Source organism: Aptenodytes patagonicus, chromosome 3 (assembly GCF_965638725.1).
Source record: "Aptenodytes patagonicus chromosome 3, bAptPat1.pri.cur, whole genome shotgun sequence".
Lineage (NCBI taxonomy): Eukaryota > Metazoa > Chordata > Aves > Sphenisciformes > Spheniscidae > Aptenodytes > Aptenodytes patagonicus.
Window position 1 is genome coordinate 14,772,882 of NC_134951.1, and position 24,551 is coordinate 14,797,432.

General features: G+C 37.2%; 1 protein-coding gene across 1 annotated transcript; it reads right to left on the reverse strand.

Moving 5' to 3' along the window:
- Nucleotides 1-4,033: 4,033 nt before the first annotated feature.
- On the reverse strand, nucleotides 4,034-24,551 carry DDX1 (DEAD-box helicase 1). The gene is made up of 26 exons (XM_076332755.1): nucleotides 24,475-24,551; nucleotides 22,361-22,412; nucleotides 21,290-21,353; nucleotides 20,536-20,565; nucleotides 20,181-20,277; nucleotides 18,613-18,660; nucleotides 18,378-18,461; nucleotides 17,370-17,453; nucleotides 16,857-16,933; nucleotides 15,502-15,574; nucleotides 15,310-15,386; nucleotides 14,361-14,475; nucleotides 13,702-13,840; nucleotides 12,578-12,638; nucleotides 11,310-11,408; nucleotides 10,524-10,613; nucleotides 9,727-9,915; nucleotides 8,614-8,665; nucleotides 8,024-8,170; nucleotides 7,204-7,295; nucleotides 6,559-6,631; nucleotides 6,028-6,100; nucleotides 5,873-5,915; nucleotides 5,552-5,647; nucleotides 4,673-4,793; nucleotides 4,034-4,363 (listed from the first exon to the last, which is right to left on the reverse strand). Exons 1-26 carry the CDS (start codon nucleotides 24,488-24,490, stop codon nucleotides 4,233-4,235), a joined length of 2,223 nt encoding a protein of 740 aa, XP_076188870.1. The 5' UTR covers nucleotides 24,491-24,551; the 3' UTR covers nucleotides 4,034-4,232.

The window sequence follows — 24,551 nt, forward strand, 5'->3', positions numbered from 1 at the left end:
TCAGCAGACATAGGATATTCTTCATGAATGTACCTTTTATGTTCTTCAATAATAACAGCCATTATGAAAGACTATTTTGTTCACATGCTGAGTATCATGAAACAGCCTTTAATATATCATTGCTGCAAAGAAATTATGAAAGTTCTTGCAGTAATCTGCTGAATGTCAGCAAAGACTGGCATCCCTTTACCTCAGTTTCTCCATCTGTGGAGCCGGCCACATTTGTAAGAAAACAGGACCTATAGACAAAAAGCACTGCAAGATGCAAAGTGGTTTTTGAAAACATCTTAAGAAGTGATTAAGAGCTCGCTCATCATTCACAGAATGGGTTAGTATCTGCAACTAGTAGCAACTCTGCAAAGTAGCAACTTTGCTTCCAAGCAACTTGTCAAAGAAATATTATCAAGAGGATTCCTTACACAAGCCATAGGTTTTCCCCTCCCTCACCCCTTGCACATCTTCATTTTGTCCATTGGCAAGTGTTGGTGTAACTGTAATTATAAAGGGTTTCTTTAAGTGTCTCTAGCTTTTACACTTTTCCCTATCTACAGAGGTGCAAGGCAGAAGGGTACACACTCCTTGCTAAAGTTCACCCTTTGAACTTACCACCCAATTTTTCTCCTTTCTTACATTTATCTAATCTACTTGAGATGCAGTTATTTTGCTAACTGGCTTAAGTAGAAGCCCAGCTTATTGCACTGTACAGCTATTCACATATGGAAGTGACCACAGGCCAATTACCTCTTCAAATAGACCAGGTGCTTTTATTTGTATGTGTGATTCCATAAACATGGGAAGACTGGAGTATAAGTCTGAGTTGCCAGCAGCAATTTTGTCTGCTTTCACAGTAGCAAAACAGAACCGTACTTAAAGCGTAAGAGACCAGTGAACTCCTGCCTTTGGAGTATACTAAAAGGGGGCCCCAGCTCAGCAGTTTGGACGCTGAGTGGCAAACACCATCTGTATCCTTTTCCCTTCCATAAAAGGAACCTTTATAGGAGTGTAAAGGAAAACAAAGAAAGATTACTACCAGTAGTTATAAATACTCAAATGAATAGTTAATCATCCAATAAGAACGTGAATTCTCTCAAGACATTGCACTAAAGCAAATTAGTCAAAAATACAAAGCTATTGAACAAGGGTGCTCCAATAAGCAAGTCAAACTCAAAAAGCCGAACAAAAATCTCTCCCTACCCCAACTTTACAGCTGTTATTAAAATATAACTAGGAAAAAGCTTAAAACTAGTATTTTTATTTTGCTCATTTTACTTAGGCTAATCTTGAATTTCCCATATTTTCCCCTTTTGGTCAGAGAAGCTGAAGCACAGCAAGCATGCCTACATGGGATTTACTTAGACAGTTGTAAAGCCAGTAAATTGCAAAAAACAGTGCCGGGGCCACTTATGAAAGCCTATCTTTTCATGCCGTTTTCAGTTAGCCAGCCCTAGAAATCAACACCGAGAAGAAAAATAAACATAGTTTTGACATGTACAGTAGCAAGAATCTTGTATCCAGACAAGGAACAAGCCATTTAAAACAAAAGTTAGTGGATTAACCATCCTAACAGCTTAAACTGCGTGTTTATTCAAGCTGCAACAAGAAATCAGCTGGTGAAGCAAGGACCCTTCATTGTGAGTTTGTGCTCCACACAAACAGTTCGAAGAGCTTTAAGTTCTTTTTTGTTTAGGGGTTTGTTTGTTTCCAAGGAGGAAAAAAGAATAGGGAGAATATAATTGACCCAATTGGAAGCAGCAGGCTGGTATACTAACAGCCTCTCTAGCCATACATGAAACATCAGCACCATCAAGAGGCAGTCAGTGGTTAGTCATCTAAGAAAAAAGCAAAAAGCACATTTGGAACAATCACCCCCCCCAACCATATACATGTAGTATACATATACAGAGCAGCCTACAGGTATATATACACATGTACTTAAAGACACACAATTAGGTGTTAATTTCAACAAGAATTTTTTTAGTATTACTTGGAATATTCCTGATGACAAGATGTGCAACATCACCTGAACCTAAGAAAGTCTATTCTCATACATCTGTTGACTAACTTCTATCTGAAAACATCTTCATATCTTGACTGTGGATGTGAAAGCAAGTCAGTGCTTGGTTCAAGAAAGGTAGTTAAAGCTTTTAATTGGAATCCTGCCTACCTAGCTACATATGGTTTATCACTTACTGTTACTAGGTGTAAAGGCATGTGCATTCTGAAATAAGAATAATACAAGACAATGAGCATCCAGGGAGTTTATGCCAGGGACAACTGTCTGAACCTAATTTGGTATAATTCCATTTAGCTTTCTAGGTTTTTTGTTTTGTTTTTAAATAACCTTACTTGCTTTCTGAGGAAATCTGATGTTTTCCAGAAAGTTCATCTTTTTAGTGTTTTAAGACAACAGTAACTGAAAGAAATATGAAAAACCCAGGCCAGATCCCTCAAAACAATTGCAAATAGTTTATGTGCCATCTCATCTAAATACTCTTTCTAGAGATTACTCATTAGGGCAGTGGGGATTTTCTGTTGTTTAGCACAAGATACAGCTGAGTTCTTGACATCTCAGTTAAACTTTAAAGTTTCTCAACCAGAAACTCTTTCCACCTATACCTCCCTCATGCTGCAGCCTTTGAAGACACATCAGTAAAACCCTCCTGCAAGAAAGTATACATTAGGCCATTTTAGTAATTTCAGCTCCTACACCAAGGAAATACAATTTTTAAATAAGTATTGGCATGCCTAAGGTTATATACCTAAAGCGACTTTCATTTTTAGAACTGAAAAAAGCCATGCTAAGTAGTCACAATTTGAAATCATGCACTGAAGTTTGGATACCCAATAGCTAATCTTGAAAGATATCAGAACTTTGAAGATGTAGCAGACTTATTCTAAATGTTACTTCCTAACAAAACAATCAATGCTGGTTAAGATTGACTCCACGTACCCACCGCTCCCCTGATTTAAAAGTTATCTCCGATTTAAAATTAAATATATAAGCATACAAGCATCCCATCCCCCACCCCCCCAGTTTTAAGGTGTAGAAAAGGTATTAAAGGAAGGATTCCACAATTACCAGTTTAGGATCAGATAACGCCACATTGTCACAATAAAATTAATACTGAAATGTGTTTAACTTAATGAGAAATCTATGTATTTTATTGTGATAGCTAGGACACTCAATCTGCCCTCTCTGGGTAACATTACACAAAAAAATTTGTTTCTTTGCTCAATGTGAGTTTGATCTGGTTTTCCCTATTTTCTGCAAGCGGACCAATTGTTTTGTGACTAGAAGTCTTCACAAGGAGGGCAAAAGGTTACTTTCGTTCTGGGTTGTCAGCCATTCCCAATGACCTTTGATATTTTAGGTGGCAATTTGCAGGCAAAGTCATTGAAATTTCTGAAGTATCATTAGATGAGTCACTAGAGAAAAAAAGGAACCTAAAAAAAAAATCCCAATCAGACTCCTATAACTTCATTTGAACAAATACAACCTGCCTGAAAGCAGCACAAGAGGCATTAAGTACTTCAACCTATACTGCTGCATGAAAAAGATTTTCATGAAGACTTACGAACTGCTTTGATACTACTGTGTTACTTTCCTATGAACTCAGAGTATCGTAGAATTCTTTGCACAAGATCCATCGTAGAAATTTAAGGCACATTAACTTTGAGAAGTCTAGTATTACAGAATCAAATGCAGTTATCAGCCTAGATTTAGGGTTTTAGGATAACCAAGAGCTTCAAATACATACTTCAGGAAGTTAGGCGGTTTTTTTCCTTCTTCAGTATCTTAAATATAAACAGCTGTCTGAATATGGATGCATCTTTAAAAAGCCCAGCATTAAAAATTACAGTACACAGCTAGTTAAGTAATTTTAACATATATTCTGCAAAGAAAAGAATTAAACCCTCCCTCTTCCAGGTTTGCTTAACTATACTTGAATTTTCAGTAAATCAAAAAGCTATGCGAAGAATGATTCTGCAAATTAATCCTCAAGGCAAGGCAAAAGAGCAGCAAAAGAAACCATTTCATCTTGGACTTGTTTTATTTTATCAAGACAACAGATAATACAGCGTTAACAATGCTGAACACACTGCTCATCATGCAAGAAGTATATTTAATTTTAATCCTTTTCTAACTACTGCTACTCAGAGACAGCATGGGATTTTTGTATTTGCAGGGTAGAGCATTTATTAACTCAAGCCTTGTCTCAAGTGTGGCACAATCAGAACGTTCTGAACAGCTGGTTAGGAAGATAGCCAAGATGCAAGAAAGATGTCTGAGCCTCCTTTTCAAGGGCAGCCAACTCTTGTACTGTAGGTGCCAGAATATCCACATGGCCTTTATACAGCCCACCTGCCAAAAGAGACCCAATCTAAATGATGTGTTCAAAACCATTTTTCAGCAGAACTAATAATGCTCAACCACAGTCATTCAGAAAGTTAAAGTAACTTTGTTAACTTGTTAAAAAAAGCACAAATAAAACAAATTACAGGCATACACACACTTTGGTCACGTGCAACCCATGGACTGCATGTAACAAATCCAGAAGACAGCAAAGAGCTAGCACTTTTTTTTTTAATCTATCTATTCTGTAGTTACACAACAGATAACCAAGAAACTGAGCATTGCATAGCGGTAACTCAAGAGTAGTTCGTTGCTTACCACCCAGAGCTCTCTTCTGCCCATATGTAACTTTCCCATCAAAATCATCAACTGGTACTTTTATGTCTGGTTCAACTTGGGCAATAGTGCAATTTAAGTGTTCTTCAATCTCCCCCAGCAACTAAAGAAGAAAAAAAAAAAGTCTTAAAGTACTGTTAATGGTCCAAGTCTTCAGACTAGTGTTCTGAACAGACACATTCAAATAGTTTCAACAGGAACTGTACGCAGAAAACAATATGGTCTCAGACACCAAAGACTAACATTTTTTTTCTTCAGATTATACAAGTTAATTTCCAATCTCAGTACATTTTTGCCCTACCTAGAAACCTTTATTTGACATACTACTCTATTTGTGTGAGTAGGGCTACTTTATAATAAAGAGCTCACAGTCCAAGCTTATTTTACCACAGATGATGTATCATTCACCCTTCTTTAACGTAGAAAGAAGGGAAGCACTGTGAATTTAACAAGCATTCGTACTTGGTATACAAATCCCAATGAAAATGTACTTAAGTAACACACTATTTCCAGGTTAGAGGAACAACTGTTTTAAGTTACTTACAGTTTTGTAACAAACCATCTGAACAAAAATGTATAACTAACATCCTGTACCTCTTAACAGCATTTGTTTAGAAGACCGTAGAGAAGCTGAAAATAAGACTCCAACAGAATTGGCTGGGAATATTAAAATAAGCTTTATAATTAAATAAATAATTTAAAGTATAACTTGCAAAGTTTTCCAATTTCTTCTTCAAATGGCATCAAAGGTTATAAACACCTCAAAGCTAGCTTTGTACTTCAGCTACACAGCTAAAACAAGAACTATATCCCACAGCCTTTTAGAGGAATTAGAACATTCTGGTTAAGTAGAACATTAACCTGCATCTCATTGTACCATATGGTACAACCTCCTTCTTCCTTCAGTCTAGTGTTGTAACACCCTTTTCCACGACTGCTGCATACATGATACCAAACCTAGAAATAAAGTAAAACAACTTTTAAGCTTTGTGAAATAGTCTAGTACATTTATTTTGCTTAATTACAGCATGAAAAAGAATTCAGATATCTATTTAAATGCCCTCTCAATTAAGCAAGAACGAACAAGCAGTTTTCCAATGCAGGATATTAAAGTTGGGCATCAGCTGTGATTAGAACTTCAGTAAATAACGTCCGTTCAATTTTGCTTTGGAGTGTAAGTACCTTTTCTTTCTCTTTTGCCACAAGGGAGATTGCCAGACCCATCCTGAAATATTAGTGGAGAAGAGAGAGAAAAATGTAGTTCAGTAACTATTGCCAACTTATGAAATACCAAAAAACTCAAGAAAACATGGCAACTACACTGAAGATATACATACCTCTCAGCTCTGCCTACTCTCCCAATTCGATGAACATAGTTCTGTTTTTCATCAGGGAGTGTGACGTTGATAACTGTGTAAGATACACACAGAGAATACAAGATAATTTTTTTTTTTAAATATATGAGCTAAGGTCATAGACCAGACACCTAAAATAAGTATCATTTTCATTGCTGCAATCCCTCTCCTTAGCCCATATACATACCTTATATTCTCTTACAGCAGTTACAAGTGTCATCACCTGCACTACCCACACTTACGGCTTCCACTATAAAACTGCTTTCTCCATGATTACTTTTTGACAAGAGTGGAAAAACAAACAAAAAATCCCCAACAATGCAGGTCATCATTAGGTATTTGAGAAGGTATGGTGAACAATCAAATTAAAAGTTGCCTAGTTCAAGCCTTTAACATCTACAACTTCTTAAAATGAAGCTGTAAGTCATAAAACTTTTTTGACTAGTTGACAGGGCTGCAAGTGCATTGAAGCCACATGCAATTCAATAGCTCAGTTTAAAAGTTATGTCTTACCATATGGAACACCATGAATATCAATTCCTCTAGCAGCAACATCTGTGCAGATCAAGAAACGGACATCTCCTCTCTACAAAAATATAAGTTGTAAGAAGTGTTGTGCTAAATAAACCAAACAAAATCCCAGGCAATGAAACAGTAGTCCTTCCCATCTACTTCACCTTGAAGTGTCTCCGTACATTTAGCCACACTTCAAATAAAGCTCTTCCATAGTACAACACTGCTTTTTGAACATGAATAGCTTGATCAATTTACATCCTTATTTCTTTCCCCAACAGCATAAGGCAAGTATAAATTGATGAATGGCTTGATCAAAACCAAATTGGCTAATATTTAAATAACTTTTTTTTTTAATATTCAAGAACCAAAGACTTTAAAAACCAATGTAATCTGTTACAGAGCTTAAATTCAGGTTTTATTTAAAAGTAAGCCCACCTCTCCTCTCAATGAAAACTCAAAGGTCTTATTGACTGACAGTATAGATTTCCACCTACAGAAATTGTGCCTCTCGGAATTTTAGGAAGTGAGTCATAGAGCATTTGAATGCAATTTAATTTAAATGGAGAACTAGCAACACAAATTAACATATGATTTCAGACATCAGGAAGTGAGGGAAAAACCTTCAAGAATCTGCTGCATCACCTTAAATCTTTCCAGGTTTTGCTTTCTTTCTTGAGGTTTTCTGTCACCATGCAGACAGACACATGAGAACTGATGTCCCTTCCTATCAGGGCCTGAAAGAGTTGCCATGCATTAATAACATCATATATAAGTTATGATACAACACCATACAGAACTGGAAAAAAAATACATTTTGTGGGCAAAAGTCTCGACTCAGAGGAATGTCACTTAATTTATTACCAATTAACATAAACTTCTAATTACTGATACAGGCATTGGGGAAAAACAAGACAAACAATTAAACAAACACCTTTCCTCCCCCCCTTCCCAGAGGAGGTCTGTGCAGGCATGTCTTCTCAATCCCTTGTTTCTCCAAATGCATGTCTTCACCCTTCTCCTCACCCATCCCCTTTCAGTGTCCCCGTGTTTTCTCTCACATTTCTCCTTCCATGCCTCCTTATGTGTACACTTTTGTACACACACATTTCCTCATACGCCTCCGGTCCCTAACAACTATTGCTTTTTCTCAATATACATTTCAGCAGAGGCACCATAACGCTCTTCTCATTGGTTCGAATTTTGGTGCACGATGGGTTGTTTCCAGCCATTTCAGAGCTGTCTGGAACAGGTGCAGGGCAGTTCGTTGCCTCCTCCCACAAAGGGCACCCCTGCAGCTCCCTGCTGCCAAACCCTGACTTTTATGCCCAATCAGTATGTCAAAAAAACTCGAAGCACAATTTTATTTGTGTCGTGTCTGAACATCGGTGATCTCTATCATATAATTTTGGCTTTGAAATAAACAGGAAAGTGAGCAGAATAAGGTTTTGGTGAAAAATATTACCTCCACCCTGTTGGATGAAGTACTGCTCCATATTATCACAGTCTATTTTAGTCCTGCAGAAAATAATGGCTTGGTCCATCTTGTGTTCTTTGATTGCCCGAACAGTGTATTCTCCTTTTAGAATTTTAATAGCTTCAGACCACATTTCTAAGTAAAAGTAAGGAAATTATTTCACTCAAATTGTTTAGAAGTATGAAGTCTTTCAACAGCATACATTTAAAGTTTTCTCTAGCCTTTCAGTAGACATTTATTAGCAGAGCAGGTGAGGTAGACCTTCAGTTTTTTCTTCTCCCCACCATGCTCCCCTGCTGCAAGGTAATATAATACAGAAAGAAAAAAACTATTAAGGAGTTCAAGTTACTTATACACACCAACAAACACTTGTTTACACACCTGCAAAAATATATTCAGGTCTTTTTCTCTCCCCCCTAATTACAGAAACACATTTCTCTTCCCAACTACAAAAATGTGGAAATAAAAATTTGGAAGAACATGACTCAAGGCTGATATCTACTATTATTTAGCTTTACTTCATAATATTTACAAAGGATTATTTCAAAAGCTATTACTTAACTAGTGTTGCTGATTACCTGGAGTGTTAGCACCAGGTCGTGTATTGTCTTTTGCATGTACTTCATCAGTCTAGGGAAAAAAACAAACAAATAAAACCCCCAAGTCATTAGTCCATACTTCACAGAGGAAACTCCATTAACTTACAGTTAGCAAGAAACCAAATAAAGTTTAAAAGTATCTTAGCATTCTGTTCTCCCACCAGAGAAGTTAAGCTACCTTTAGCTAAAGAGAAGTCTTGAGTGCAAGCAAACAAAACTTGTGCATAAAAAAAGACAATAAAATTATTTATGTAGACATTGGACAGAAACCACCTTTGAAAAAAGTGATGAATTAAAACCAAAACACCAAACCTGAAAACAACGTACTATAGACATGGCTAAATCATGCACACACAGTTGTTCCTCATCTTTTTCCCTATGCTAGGCTGAATCAGATATAAACCTAAAACCCAAGAGAAATAAAGTCATGCTAATTCTTAATGAAAAAGCTCTAACATACCTAACAAAGGGATGTTCCAGAGATAATGAGGGGTTAAGAAAACCTATTGATTGTAACCGCGTAAGAGCTGCTGAGAATGAAATACAGTCCCAGGTTATTCAGAACTCGAAAACTAAAGACTTCAACAACCACCACCACCTCCTCACATGAATAGGTGTCAGGTTAATATAGAATTTAAACTAGTCTCAAGTGTAGTCTGAGATGAAATCCATTCCTCTTAAGATTGCTTATCTCACATAGGTTAGAGACAAAACTACTTCACAGAATGATTTATGTTGGAAGGTTTACTTCCTCCTGATCAATCAGGAAAGACAGGTACTAACTACAGTTAGGCCACAGACCATTAGCTGGGAAATGGGTGAAAAAGCGGTGCTGTGCCATTGCTCTCTAGTACAAATCAGAATGTTACTCTATCAAGATCCTCCTCAAACACGTTGGTAAGACTGAGCTGTTCAGAAACAGTGTTACAACATTAACGATATCATGGTGCTGACTACCATGGAACAAACCATTTCAGATACACTAAGCTGTTTCAATAGCTGGCAAAGATCCTACAACATTAAGCCCAATTCTGGAGGTTAAAGAAGTAAACATGGGCAAATAGTCTTCATTTTCACTTATAGATCACTTACTCTGATATGATTCTTGCCAAGCCTTTCCCAGAGTTTATCTGCTTTTGGATTTACAGGCACAACTACATGGTGTACAGTTTCAGGGACAGAATCTTCTCCTTTCAAATCAACCCAGGTGGGAAAATGCATGATCTTTTCAGATAGTTTTTTCACATCAAAAGAATGTAGTGTTGCAGAGCACACAATCACCTGAGAAGAAAAAAGCCATATGGATACCACTGAAGATCAGATTCTCCCAGCAAAAAAAGGTCAGAGTAGAACTGGAAGAATGTTACGTAGTTGAATAGCATAATGTAGCACAACAGAAAGAGCCCCTGACTGGCTTTTCCTCATCACAGGAACTACCCAGCTGACAAGAGTCAAGACACAAAATAAGTTACTTAACTATTCTCTTACTAAAACCCAATCATTTAAGAGGAAGAAAGCAGAATTACCAAGAGCTGTTGAATCAAGATTATTAGAGCATTAGAAATCATAATGTATTTACTCATTTTTCAGATACTTTTATATCTAAAGAACCCAAATACTGCTAAACACTGGGCTTCAAGATCTAGGATCCTAAAAATACATATTTACAGGCAATTACTGTAATGGGCAAGTGTTACTTTTGGACAAGACATGTAACAAACTCTACTTCCAATAAGGGTGCTCCATGCCATGTAAGAGTCAACAAGTGAAAGCAGTGCATGCCATACAAAAAAAAAACCCCAAACCCCAACCAAACAACACAAAACAAACCGAAAACACACACACGAAAAACAACCCCAAACCCACAAAACCAAGAACAAACTTTATACCTGAAGTCTCTTTCCATCTGAAGTTATCTGAGGAATTTGACTGTGGATCCTGTTTATGAAATCTGAATAACCTTGGAGGAGAAGGCCATCCTACATGGAAATAAAATAAAATAAAAAAAGAAAGCTGCAATTCTTATTTCTCAGTCTATACACTTGAGTTAAAAAAGCAATACACTTGTAGTCTCAGAAGTTCTCTTTTAATTAGCTGAACAGGTCAATGCCTGGCTGGGATATTATTACTAAGGAGGAAAAAAAAAAAAGGAAAAAATTTGAGTATTTACAAGTACAGCTGCTGTGCTTCACAAGAAATTGAACATCTGTCTCAGCAGCTTCTCCCAGCTAATACCCTAAGGCATTTCATCTTTGTGAATATTCAGTTGTACTATAACAGATCAGAGAGGCATTCATTTCACAGCATATTGACTACAACATTCATTGGCTTCAAGACCTGCTGGGTAATCAAAAATGCTTATCTCGTCTTTGTCCTTTCAAGTTCCCTCTACAGTGACGGGGCAGACTTCACTAATCTTGTGAATACAGCCTGAAATATATTTCTCTATCAGAAAAAAATCCAAACAGCTTCATCAGAAAGGCTACAAGAGGAAAAAAATTGTGCAGGTTACTACGGTTAGAAATAAGATTGACATGAAATGGGCTATAGGTAGCTAATTGTTGTTCCACTGAAGTACCAAATGATACAGAACAATGATGTTACACTGACTCTTTTAGGAAATGTTATATCGCATTGAAGAACAGAACTTAAGTATCACTTAGTTCTCTACGTACAGCTTCATCCAGAACCAGGAATCTAACTTGAGATAAATTAAGCTTTCCCGTTGAGACCAGGTCATCCAGTCTTCCAGGAGTGCCAACGACAATATCCACCTATGAAATACATAAGAGTATGAATTGGTCCCATAACTAACTAGAGGCATTACCAGCTTTGTCTAAATTTAAGATTATGAGACAATTATCAGTAAGATGCCCTATTTTCTATTAATTGTAACTTCACAGAATCCTAGAGTAATTTGGGTTGGAGAGATCTCTTGAGGTCATCTGGTCCCCACTCCCACCATCATATGAAAAGCAAGGACAATTTCCAAGTTGCTTTAGAGTACTCTGGAAGTTGCCCAGTAAAATTTTCAGTACCTTCAAGGATAGAGATCCCACAGCCTCTCTGGGCAACCTGTATCAGTTCTATGGCCATTTCATTAGCAGAACCTGCTTAGGCAGGAAGTCTTCCCTTATTTTGGGAAGTGTTGTGTCCCCCTCCCCCACCCCCCAAAAAAGCTATGCAACTTTGTTATCTGAAGCCAACAGATTTGTCTTTAAATAGGGACAAAATAAATTCAACTTTTCCCACTGTGGAAGCATACCTATCAAGTCTATCAACTACAGAAATAACTTAAGATTTTGCCAGATGGAAGGGTTCACCGTCATGAATTTAGCATTCACATGAAAGTCTAGCAATCTTCCAGATCAAGCCTGCTTAGGAGAAAATTTGTATTTTGGCTGCTAGAATCACTGAAAAACTTATCAATAGTGACATAGTCTCACTTACAAAAGCAAGTCTTAAAAAAAAAAAAAAAAGACTATGCTATCCCTACAGCATGGCTGAATTGATTGTACATCACACACTGCTGAAGCTAGACCGGTTACTTCTATGCAGGACTGGATTGCGGTGTAGGTTGACCCTGATAATTGCAGACCAGTTTTATTCACACAAACATGAAGCAGAAGTTAATAGGAAAACTGTCTTACTAGTTAAGGACAAATGGCAAAAATTACACCTTTATTTTAAAATTTCAGCAGTACTCAGGCTTCAACAGAATTTGACCAAGTACTACAAGCATTTGTATTGACAATTGCCATGGAAGTAAAGCAAAAAATGCTAGACCAGTGCAACATGAGCTTGCCATCAACTGCACAATTTCTTTTAATCAGGTTTACAGGAGTTACAGGAAGCATCATTACTATTCTCTAGCAACAAACATCATGAGTTATTCAGAACCCAAACTATTAATAATAATCATATGAACAAAAATACAACTTACTCCTTGTTCCAATACAGAGAGTTGATCTCTTGCAGCAACCCCACCAATAATCAACAGTTCCCTATAATAACATCAACATATTTTGACATTTGCTAATTTTTTACTATATTCAGAAGATATATTAAACATCTGGCTGAAGACTGATTCCTTTATTAGTAGTTGACAATTAACAGCTCTGAACAGTAATTTTAAGAACAGGAAAAAAATAATTTTAAAATTCTTCCCTTCATATGTAGTGTACTGCATTTTAATTCGAGAAGTAAGAGTTTTGTTACCAAGTTGTATTTGAATTTGATTACTTTATCGCTGTCATATTAAACACATTAACACCTTAACCAATTTCATCTTAAAAAATAATCTGCTCCTTAAAAATCTCAAACATAAGTTAGTTTAATAAGTTTCCTGTGTTCTTGAAAGCTAGAAATGCAAATATCAGTAAACTAAATGAATCTTAATTCATAGCTTGCCTCTCCCCATTGCTACTCCCCTGCAATTCTAGTAAAAGCACTCTTGTAAATTGAAAGCGGTTTAGAATATGGAGACACTTGTTTTAAGTTTTATAAGCACAGTCAAAAGAGAAACAACTTTAGACCAAAGCAGCTCGTACACGATTTATTTTTCAGAATTGCATCCCCATGCTAATCACTGCAACATTTGTCCTGCAAACACACTAGTGTAAACAGAGCAGACATTGTATAAAACTGTTAGTTTGAGATGAAAAACAAACAAGATGAGGGGCAGGGGAGGTGGGGGACACAGGAAGGTGCTCAGAAAAGAAGGGCAGTAAGCAGATGATGTGCTTTTCTTGTTTTTAATCAAGAGTATCATATACCTTTGATACAAAGGTATCATATACCTTTGATAATCTGAAGAAAAAAACCAAATAGATCTGTCATACCAGAAAGAAATCATCCATAGACAAAACACATCAAAAAAACCCTAACTGGTCTGACTGTAGCTGAAAAGTCAGAAGGTTGGTTGGTAGCAGATATTACTGAGGCTATTATCAGTAGCACTGCAGATTAAGGTCCACTTAGCTACAAAGTGGAATGCCCCCCCATCCCCCCGCAAAGTCATGTCCATGGACGATACCATAAATACAATTATAACAGATGCACTGTTACCTTAATTTGGGATTATCGACATATTTTTTGAACTGCTTCACATTGTTCAAAGTTTGTTCTGCAAGCTCTCTTGACGGTTCTACAATCAATGCTTTCGGAGCATTTGGAAGGTTCTGTGTTTGAACCACTTGGGCATTTCCTAAGTGAAAAAATATGCCATTAAGACAAACTACACTCCTATCCTGGAATTTTTTACTGGAAACAAACTTTGATTTTCTACTAATAATCTAAAACCTCATGATTCTAAATGCTCCATTGAAAGGTGATGTTACTGCTCACTCAATTATGAATAGCTTCAGATTAATACTCAGAGATTACAAGTGAATCTTGCCATGATAGTGGGTATACTGGCCATGCAGCATAATTAATTTTATTGCAAAGCTTAAACACACACACACTTTATTTTTAAGATGACATTGTTGAGTAACTTAGCTGAACTTCTCTTTTTATCTGATGCATTTCTGAATTCAAAATGTTAGACTATTTGTGGTTTAAGATGAAGAAAATTTGGAATACTTTAAAAAAGCATTAATATTGCTATCAGTAAGATCACTGTAAGACCTTGAATACAGCAGTAATGAAGCAATTAAAGTGATCAAAAGATGCTCTGTAACACAATCTGAATATAGAACTGAGATACGTTTAAAAATCTAGCCTACCTGAGTGTTGTGATTTTACAACGCTACCATCAGGAGCCTTGCAAAGACCAATATAGCCATCTTTTGGCGGAAACTTGAAGTCATCTTCACCAAAATTGAATTTCAATTCAGCATTCTAGATTTCAACAAAGTTGTGTTATACAGACAGGTTCAAGAGACCACGTTAAAAGGATAAACAATTCCATAATTAGTTTCCCCATGAAAAACCAGCTAGATGAGGAGGGAGGGGAAGGTGGTGTTCTCTCCCATCCTACACGTTTCCCTCCCCAAGTTGTCTAAAGCCTGACAGACATTTTGTGCGTGGTTCTAGCTCTTAAAACTCTTTTCTTCTACGTCAAAATATTCCTACATTTACAGATACATGGAAACCTTTTTTGAACTTTTATGTTCCATTCATTTTCAATGACAAACCACAATTTAAGAACAAAAAACAAACCACATTGTTTTTGGACTTGTACATTTCTCTGACCACCAAAATGTTTTGCTAAAACCTTTACTCCGTAAGAGATCATCCCAGAGAGACTAACTCCAGAAAGACATACTACTACACTACTGTAATGTTAGAGTTGAGAATAAACTAAACAGGAATTTTGGCACTTTCAAGTTATTTGAAAGCTTGTATCTGTTGAATCATAGTATATCAAAGTTTAATACAGGCAAGATAGCACTGGTATTAGGAATTACTTATCCATGCTATTCTACCCTTATATTCAAGTTTCAGTATTTAAATTTGAGTTTAAACATTCGATATTTTAACTTGAACAGTACTTGTCAAAGCTAACACACTGTGTTGACCACTCCAGTAGTGAAATATTAATAGACCAGAGGAAACAGTGTACAAGCACAGCTACAGTAATTGCAGGTGGCTATGCAAGTCTTATACATTAGTTAGTTACCAAAACCAGAACAATATTCATGATCTTACACATCTGTGATATTCCTAAGTTACCTTCAGTACACAAGCTGCAAAAAGTGCTTGGTTCCTTATGTGTGGTGGGATTTCAAACGCAAGGCCAAGGTCCTTCCCTGAAAGCAGGGTTCGTTCAGTCAGACTCTGCATGTGTGTGCATTCCTCTCCCTCTCCCTCCCCCAATACAAGCACCCCAAGAAAATTCCAAAGAAGAAAGTGAGTAAAACTTACCATTTTTGGAAAATTTTATTTGTCCTTTATCTATGTCTAGATAACACCCAATTGTATCATGCATAGTGAATTCCTACAATAAAAAGAAGTTTGTGAAGCTGAGATTTTAGCGTTCAGTGTATTAAGAAAACTTAGTGCTTACATTCTGTCAGCTTTTACAGCTTTCCCCACTTCTCCCTACTAAATGCTAATTTTTGAGAAGCAAGTTGAGTTTTTATTCCAATAATACCGCTGTAAATGGCATGCGTATTTTTATTTGATTACAAATCTTTAGTATACTGCCCAATTTATCTTAGATATTTAAACATTTATTGCTGCTTTAAATTTACTTTAAAACTGAACACTTCGACAATAGATAAATTTAAGTCCTTTACCTGCAAGTATTCTGCGTTATGGAAAAGTGCATTAACCATGCGTTTATAAGCTTAGATTTACATGGCTAAGAGCACCACACACAGTAACAGAACCTGTATTTTGACTATATAAAAAGACTTAACTCTTGCAGGAGATAAATATACATAACATGCGTATAGTAAGTACTTTATTTAAATATCTTGAAATCTGTTCATTGTAGAAGTATTCAATAAAATCTGTATATTATAAAGTGCTTCTAATTCAACAGCTCAGAAGTCACTACTATAAAAAAGCTACAATACGATAGTCATAAAAGTTGCAAGTTTTACGGCATTGAGAATTCACTAATACCATAAAAAGACTTAAGTTTCTGCTGTATTATTCATATTTATATAAATTATGCTTAAACATCTGAACTCGACTGGCACACTATACCAAAACCACCACAGATATTCCTGGTAGACATTTTCAGAAGTGTACATTAAGGTAAAGTTCCAATAGCAAACCCAACTCAATAGCCAGAAATAGAGCATGGCTAACTACATCTGATTAGCATTTAAGTATGTGTTTTGACATATTAGAGTTGTGTGATTACTTCTACTTTAACTACTAGTGAACAGGATACAATGCCCTCACTTAGATATTCACCAAGGTATACAGACAGGTTGGTGTTGTTCAAGCTAAGGCTGAAATAAGTCAAGAAATAAATCCAAGAGATCAGTTAACCTCTAACTTGTAATACACAGAAAAGATTTATCTTCTAAATAAGTCAATATATTTGCAGTCTAGTCACAATCATAAGCCTCAAGCTGATAACTGCTTTTGTTAAATCTGTTCATATGCTTTTATCCAAAAATGCTTCAATGTTTCATGGTACTTTCGCCCAGTGACCTCCCCTTAAAAAGTCAGCACTATTATGAAAGACAGTTGATAGTTACAGCACAGAACCAACATGTAAAACTTTTAATAATGTTTCTACCAATAAGCAATTTCAAGCTTACCTCACCATAGCTGTCAAATTGCTTGTTGTGAGATTTCTTACCGGTGCCGCCAAAGCCAAAGCCAAATTTATCAGTGCCTGAAGACAAGACAAAGCATAGCTTTTTATCTTTTGGTTGACAGGTTATGTTTTTTCCTCTTTGTATCAGCAACTGCAACCTTTAACACTACCATGTAAAAAAATAATACACAGTGCTAACTAAAGACTTCTAGCTTTGATATACGCTAAACTAGTATTTTTGTACCAGTACATTTATTGATTTTATTAGTCTCCAGTCACCTTCATGAAAAAATTGAAATAAGAAGGGAAAAAGTCACAAGAGACAAGAAACATTGCCACACCTAAGCACATTTCCTCTTACAGGAAGAACAACATTTGTACAAAAAGTTTTAAACTCCCCAATACTGCTATCCTTCCCAAGGAGCCCATTCTCTGCAAGACTAGAACAGGACTCTAGCCATTCCATGCAAGTATGAGAACTGTCTATGGGATTCTTCTTTTGAAGGAAACTCACCCAAATCTAGTGAAGCCTGCGTAGTTGACCAACCAACTCTGCACAAGCCTTGGTCATGACAGGAAACTTCATAGTAGTATTTCCCTTTAAAAGACAAAGAAAGGATCTAATATACCACCTAAATTTCAATTTCATCAAGCTGGTTCAGTTTGTCTGCTTCCAAGACCATGTAAGTCTAAAGTTCCACCCCTGCTGAAAGTGTAAAAATCCCATTGTGTTAGCATGAAAAGGTTCTGTAGGTACCCATGTACGTAATGAAGAAAGATTATCAGAGAACAGCAGACAAAAGAGAGAAAAAATACGTGCTGAGAGGTAGTGTGTGAAAGGCTCCAAAAGGAGGGATAAGCTAGAGAGACCAGTGGTTCTACTGAATCCACAAGAACTGATAAACCTAGAACACTGCGGGCCTGCCAAATCAGTACAAGACCACCACCATGCACTAGCACCAACAACTGGTTGTGTAACTTGAACCACATCCAACTGGCTGCTACATACAGACAGGCTACAGGATTACCTGCACACCTGACGAAATGAGACTGTTTGAGAGTCTTTCTGAACACCCACCTAGAACCACTGGAGCATCAGTATGACTCTGCTTCCAAGTAAAGAGTTGGGGTTGGCCTCTCAACTGTTGCTCCAACCACATAACCATGAAATTTGTGCATGCACGTGTCTGTGTGAAGTGTGCAAAGAAACAACTGAAAATGCTGTGTGAGTAGCTATTTCCCATTAATAGCACCTTAATAAAACGTGTTCTAATGAACATTAGTTATGATTCTGTCTCCTCCAACTCAATCCCCTGTCAGGGAAAAGGTAATTTACAACACAAGGAGACCAAAATAGAGGTCATTCCAAAGTCTTCAGCTAGCAGTAAATTGAGTAATGGCACATCTGCTCAAATGGATAGTAAGTTTTATATGCAACCATCTATATTAACAACAGGTGACAAGCGAGCATTTCAGTTGAAATTTCTAGAAGAGTCTCCAAAATACATAATTTTATATCTACCTTTAGTCACGCCTCTAGTTGCTCTGCATCCATGCCATTCTTTTACCTCTCTGCTTTGACAACACAAACCGTCCGACCCAATTGCTGAAAATTACAAGACAGTTTTAGTTAAAGAAATTGCTTCTCTAACTGCTTTTAAAAGAAATTTTCATGCATACTTTCTTCTAGTTTATTCTTTTTTCCACCAAGTGAACATTTTCCAGTGAACGTTTAAAGCAGCATTAAAACAACTCACCAAAAGCTGATCCTCTATCATATGGGTTCATCTGCCATTTATTGAGCACTAGGTTTGAAAGACAGCAACAGAAAAAGCATTAAACCAACAAGACAAGCCTGGAAAACTCAAATTAAAACTTCCATTGGCTCTACAGTGTCTGGCTTAATTTTCTGGGGAGACAGCTTAGTTCCAATGCAATTCATATCACAAGGTCAAAATGAAGGCCTACAACTTGAAGGAAGGGCACAGATGCATAATGCAAAGGTGTTCTATGAAAGCTTAGATTATTCCATTAAGGAAAGCACAGATTAAGTTACTTAAAAATACAACTGAAAACAATGAAGACATTTATAAAATAAGCCAGAATTCTCATAATCATAATCAAATTCATAGAGAAAATATCCAAAGCTACATTAAAGAGCAATAAACTTGGAACAGAAATAGCAAATTCATTTCAAGTTTACATTAAGACATTTCTCAGGGTATCAGTTTAAGTGTCATTACCGAAGAGCACATATAGCACATAAAAATTCCAACTTCATTTTTCATAGGCCCCTTAACACATTGCAATAAAGTCTAGAGGTTCCACAATACAAGCAGTTTTTTGTAAAACTAGATGCCATTTCAATTAGGATTACCGAGTGTATTCACATTACATTCCTTCAAGGAGGATATTTATTTATTTATTAAAGTTGACTGTACTGTCACCACTGTAGCAGTAGTTATCATGAAGCTGAAAGATAAGAACTTGTATAACATCTTCAGGGTGTTGTCTGTACAGCTACTGTCACTTACATAAACCTCAATCTATAAATACCACAGACTGGACATGGTTACTAGCACTCAAGTTGCAAGCTTATTTAAACAGATGTATAATAGACCCTCACATACTGTGAGGATATTATCATGGTTACAATCCGTTCTGTATCAGTGGGTTCTGGCCCTGTGCACTTCCTGCTCAGTTCAATGTTTACTAGTTCAAATCTGCAGCAACTCAAGATGTTGTTATTCAGCTTCCAAATCTAGCTAGGTGCCAAAAGGAATGCAACAACTTTATTCAGCGCAGCAGAATTGAAAAACCTATCACAGTGCCACCCCAGCCACACAAAAATAAGTTTGAGCCTAGAAGAGCTTTCTACTCAAGCTCACTTTAAGAGGCCCAAACCAACTGTGTGGTGTCACTGCTGAGGTCTCATCTGTCCCTGCAATTGGAAGATTTTTTTTAACTCCTTTTTTTAAGCTGGACACTACCACCACTTCACATCTTGCAAGGCACTAAACTAGTACAGCTTTCAAAAGAACACTGAAGAGCGTGGTATGGATCAGCCAGCCTTAAGCTGAAGACAACGAGCATTACTAAGAGACTGCAGTCAAACGCACCCCAGTTCTTTCCATGACTCCACCAGTAAATTTATATTCACTGTTTTATAAAATCTGCGATGATGATATTCTATTTACATTATCCCAAATTAAGGAAAAAATACTCATCTAATGGCAAGTTAGGTTAACTTTACTTTGGGAGATGATGGAATCAACATGAATTAACAGTGTTCCAAACTTGAGGAACGTGACATATGAAGACTTACCTGCCCCACCGGTTTTAATAGTTGCTTTCCCTTTCTTGCCTTCCATCTGGTCCTTCAGCGTTTCATAAACAATCTGGATAACTGGAATGCTAAAAGCCTAAAACGGAAAGTTATTTTCATTCCACAATTTATACAAATATTTCCAGATATACAGTCAGCCTAGTTTTCACGTGCAATACTCAGGGCCAGAAACACTTTAAAACATGCCTACACATATGTTTGTAAAGACTATTAATAATACTGCTTAAATACATATACACGTTCTCTCTGTATATACGTAAACACACAAACACACACACCACCTCTCACCACTTGAAGACTTTTTCTTTCTGCTAATTTAAATTTGATTACTTACACCAGTTTTTCCACTCCCTGTTTCAGCAGCCTATAGGAAGAAAAATTTAAGAGTTTAACCAGAGTTGCAACTTATACGGTAAGGACTGTTCTACAGTTCTATTTTAATAAACTATAAACTAAGTTTACTTTTACTTCTGCATAACACAGACAATCTTAGAGAGTAATGCCATTGCTTCACACAAATTAGATGGGAATACAAACATGGAAAACCTTTACAACAGACTTCAAAAAAACAAAAACCCAAAAGCTCCCAGAGTCCACCAGGAAAACTATCTATGTATGTCTGATTTCTGGCAGAGAGAAGATTATAGGAAGCATTACTTTGGTTATGGAATCAAGAACACAGAGATCCACAAAAGACATAATGAACAAGGCATACTAATCTGGTATCTTCAAGGTTATCGATACTGAAGCATTTGTTTAGGCAGTACCAGTCATGTTCCATGCAGATCTATGTCAGGTATTTACAACAAAAAGGAGAGTAGATGAAATCAGATAGCACTCATTCATGCAGCAATGCCTGTCAAGTAGTCAAAAAATAAAGCCTAAAAAGAATGAATCCCATCTGCAAGAACAGTTGGAAACACACCAGGAACTCAAAGAGATTTTTAGCTGAAGAATATACTTTCTATTGAAGACAGACAGGAGACCTAGTCTAACTATGGACCCTTCTGGGAAGAAGGGAATTGACCGCACAAACAACAATTAAAAGACATAGGCTTTCTAGGAATAGGGCTATCCTGCATACATACCATAAGTACATCACCACCTCCCAGGATCAGTGGGATGGATTCTGCTTGGATATCCGTAGGAAGACTACAGAAAAGAAGACATCACCACAAATTGATGTTATCAGTAGAAAAAAGGATTTTTGCTTATGTAGGAACTCACAGAAACCACGGTCATCTGCACAATGGGAAATAGCAGGTAAGTGTTATTCTTCCTGGCTTGCAGCTAAGGAAGTGAAAAGGATTCCATTTACAAGGAGAGCTTGGAACAACAGATGTTACCTTGACAGGAAGTGACTAGTGGATGCAGTGGATTCAGCTGCACCCTGACAAGAGGGCTACATCTCACATCACTATGCTAAACTATAAAAGAAACAGATTAATTATATATTCCCTGTTTTCCTTTCTTCAAGTGAGTTTCACTTTTAAAGCCGCTTACACAGCCCTCATTTACAAGACTCCTATTCAAAACTGGAAAAGAAAGTAAAGATATCTAAATGTAACCAGCATTTTCAGACAATCACAGATAATTAATACCATGCTTATGAGAAAAGAAGAACTACATAAACTAAGACTGTCCATACTGATAACATTCTGAATGACAATTCAAAACAAGCCCTGAAGTCAAATATTTTAGCCAAACAAGTAACTAAAACCAGGATGAATAACTTTTGTGTTAAGACTGACACAACACAAGCATCAACTCTGAAGAACACAAATTCAGACCACAGCCTGGAAAACATTTACTAAACTAGCACCAATTATCTAACAGTGTTTCATCCGATAATCCCACAATACATAATAAACAAACCAGAAGCTCAGAGGTAAAAAACACAGAGCTTTTTATCAAACAAATGACACTGAAATATAAGCAGTCATGCTTTGCTTGTCCAAGTTTAAATGTTACCATTGCAGTCACAATTTGCGTTCTTCAGTCATTCACACTAAAAAGAAGTGCATGAGATGCAATAACAGTTGAAGGAAAACACATATCTGCTTTGTTTTAATGTGACAGCAGAGGTATTTTAAGAAGCGTGTCATATATTGCTGAAAGGCAAATTAGATTTTGCCAGGCCCAAACGCATTCCTACTTACAGCCAGTCCATCTCCTCCACTGCTTGAGCTATCTCAGGCATAACACCCATTTCTGTAAGACAAGAAGAAAGGAACAGTGTTATTTACCTCAACATAGCCCAAAAGTTTTCCAAGTGTCAACACTTCCCACTACAGACAAAAATAAAAAAAGCATTCTTTTTGGCAACAGCACATGCAGCCTTCTCTATAGAACTCAACTGATAGATAAAAAACATTCTCCCTTCCCCACATACAGTTTTGACAGTTGTCCCCACTTATAGCGGAGTAAGTCAGGCATATACTAGGCATAGGGGCAGGTGCTGACATAGCAGCAAAGCAAACACAGTGGGAACTGACTACCATTTCAAGGGCAAGGTACTTATCTTTGCACATTTAAGGAAACTGCCTATGCAAACAACAGGGAAGACTTCGTTAATCACAAATATCCTGACTCTCTACAGTTGAGATGCAAACACTTCTCAAAAAAAGAAAAAAACCTGTATCATATAAGGACTCAAATTTGAGATGCTTAATTTTCTTTTCACCAAGTCTTGCCTTACACACTTACAGCACGTATATTAACTAGACAATGCTTTGATTTTTCATACAGTTACTAATCACATCCAGCTTTGGAAGGTCTTTTTCCTTAGACACCCCTTCTGGTAAACTCATATCAAGGTCTGATGGTCATACCTCAGTCACAAGTTAAATATGAAGCCACATAATAACATTTGTATGTTGATAAACAAATTCTCTCTATTTAAAAAAGAAAAAAGAGAAACCTCCAGCTATTCAATAAGGGCAAGAAGAAAGCAGATCTTAACCAACCCAAACGATAGTATTATACCATCAAAATACAATTTAGCTACTGGTTATCTTTTCAGGCACACAGGGTTACTCTAAAATCAATTTCTTTAAGTATAAATATGCATCTTTCTAAATGGAGCTTTTACATGCTAGCCTTTACACTGTCACATGCTAGGTTTCACATATACCACACAGATGTACACACATAGAGAGCTGGGGTGACATATATGGATGTATGCAGCCAAAAATTATTCTTCCATTTGTTATAATACAAATGCTATAAAAAATGTTTTATTTGTAACATGGTTTCAGAAAGCTTTAATATTTTCAAGTGTTAGCCTGTGCTCCTACAAAATTAGACAATCCACATAAGCAAAAAGCTTTTTCCATAGCAATAAAAATAGCTATTGATTGCAAATTCTACATAAATCCCTACATTATTTTTTCCATTTTTAATATACTCCCAGTTCACATAGTTTAATTCAATATACAGTACAAGGGTTTAATCAAACAACGGCATTACGACATTCTCCTCAACTACAGCCAAATTAATCCTACTGTCTAGCATCTAAAGTAACCTCTAGATCTATGGAAGAAGCTTCAGCATCTTCCCTCATGATTAGATATAAACAACTCAGTTAAACGAAACAAATCAAAAACCTCATATACATTAAAACTTTACAGTACCCTAATGTTGACCGGTCCCCTTTGTGTGCATATATGTGCATAGGGGGGACAAACACTGATGTTTCCTCCTTCAACGGTAAGTTTTTAGATTACAGTTTACACACATACTTCAAACCATATCACAGAACAGAACCACTCCTATAAAAACCAGTTATTATCCACTGCAATACACAGAACATTTATGATGAGCCTCCTGTTACAGAAACCAGTCAGCCTGAGGAACGAGTCTGACTTTTAAGCAGCCCCATTCGCCGGATGCATGCATACCCCACATGCGCTAAAACCAGCAAATCCATTTTCATAGAATCATAGAATCATTAAGGTTGGAAAAGACCTCCAAGATCATTTTGACAACCACTTCTGAAGGCTTGCAAAAGCCCGAGGAGCCGGGAAGGGCACTTACATCCCCGCAGGCCTGTCGACCTTAAGCCTGCTACGTGGTGAGTCACATACTACGGGGGGGCCGCACCGAGGGCAGGCCCGAGGAGCGGCGTACGGCGCCGACAGGGCCCGTCCACCGCAGGGAGACCGGGAGCCGCCACCCCCCCAAGGCGCCGGCAGGTCCAGAGGCGAGAGGCTCTCCCAGCGCTTTGCTGCCGGCGGCACAGCCGACACCCCCCACCCGCCCCAGCACCACGTACCCGAAAACGCCGCCATCTTCGCAACACGAACACCGCCGAACACCGCCCAACGCCACCAGAGCCAGGGCGCAGGCGCC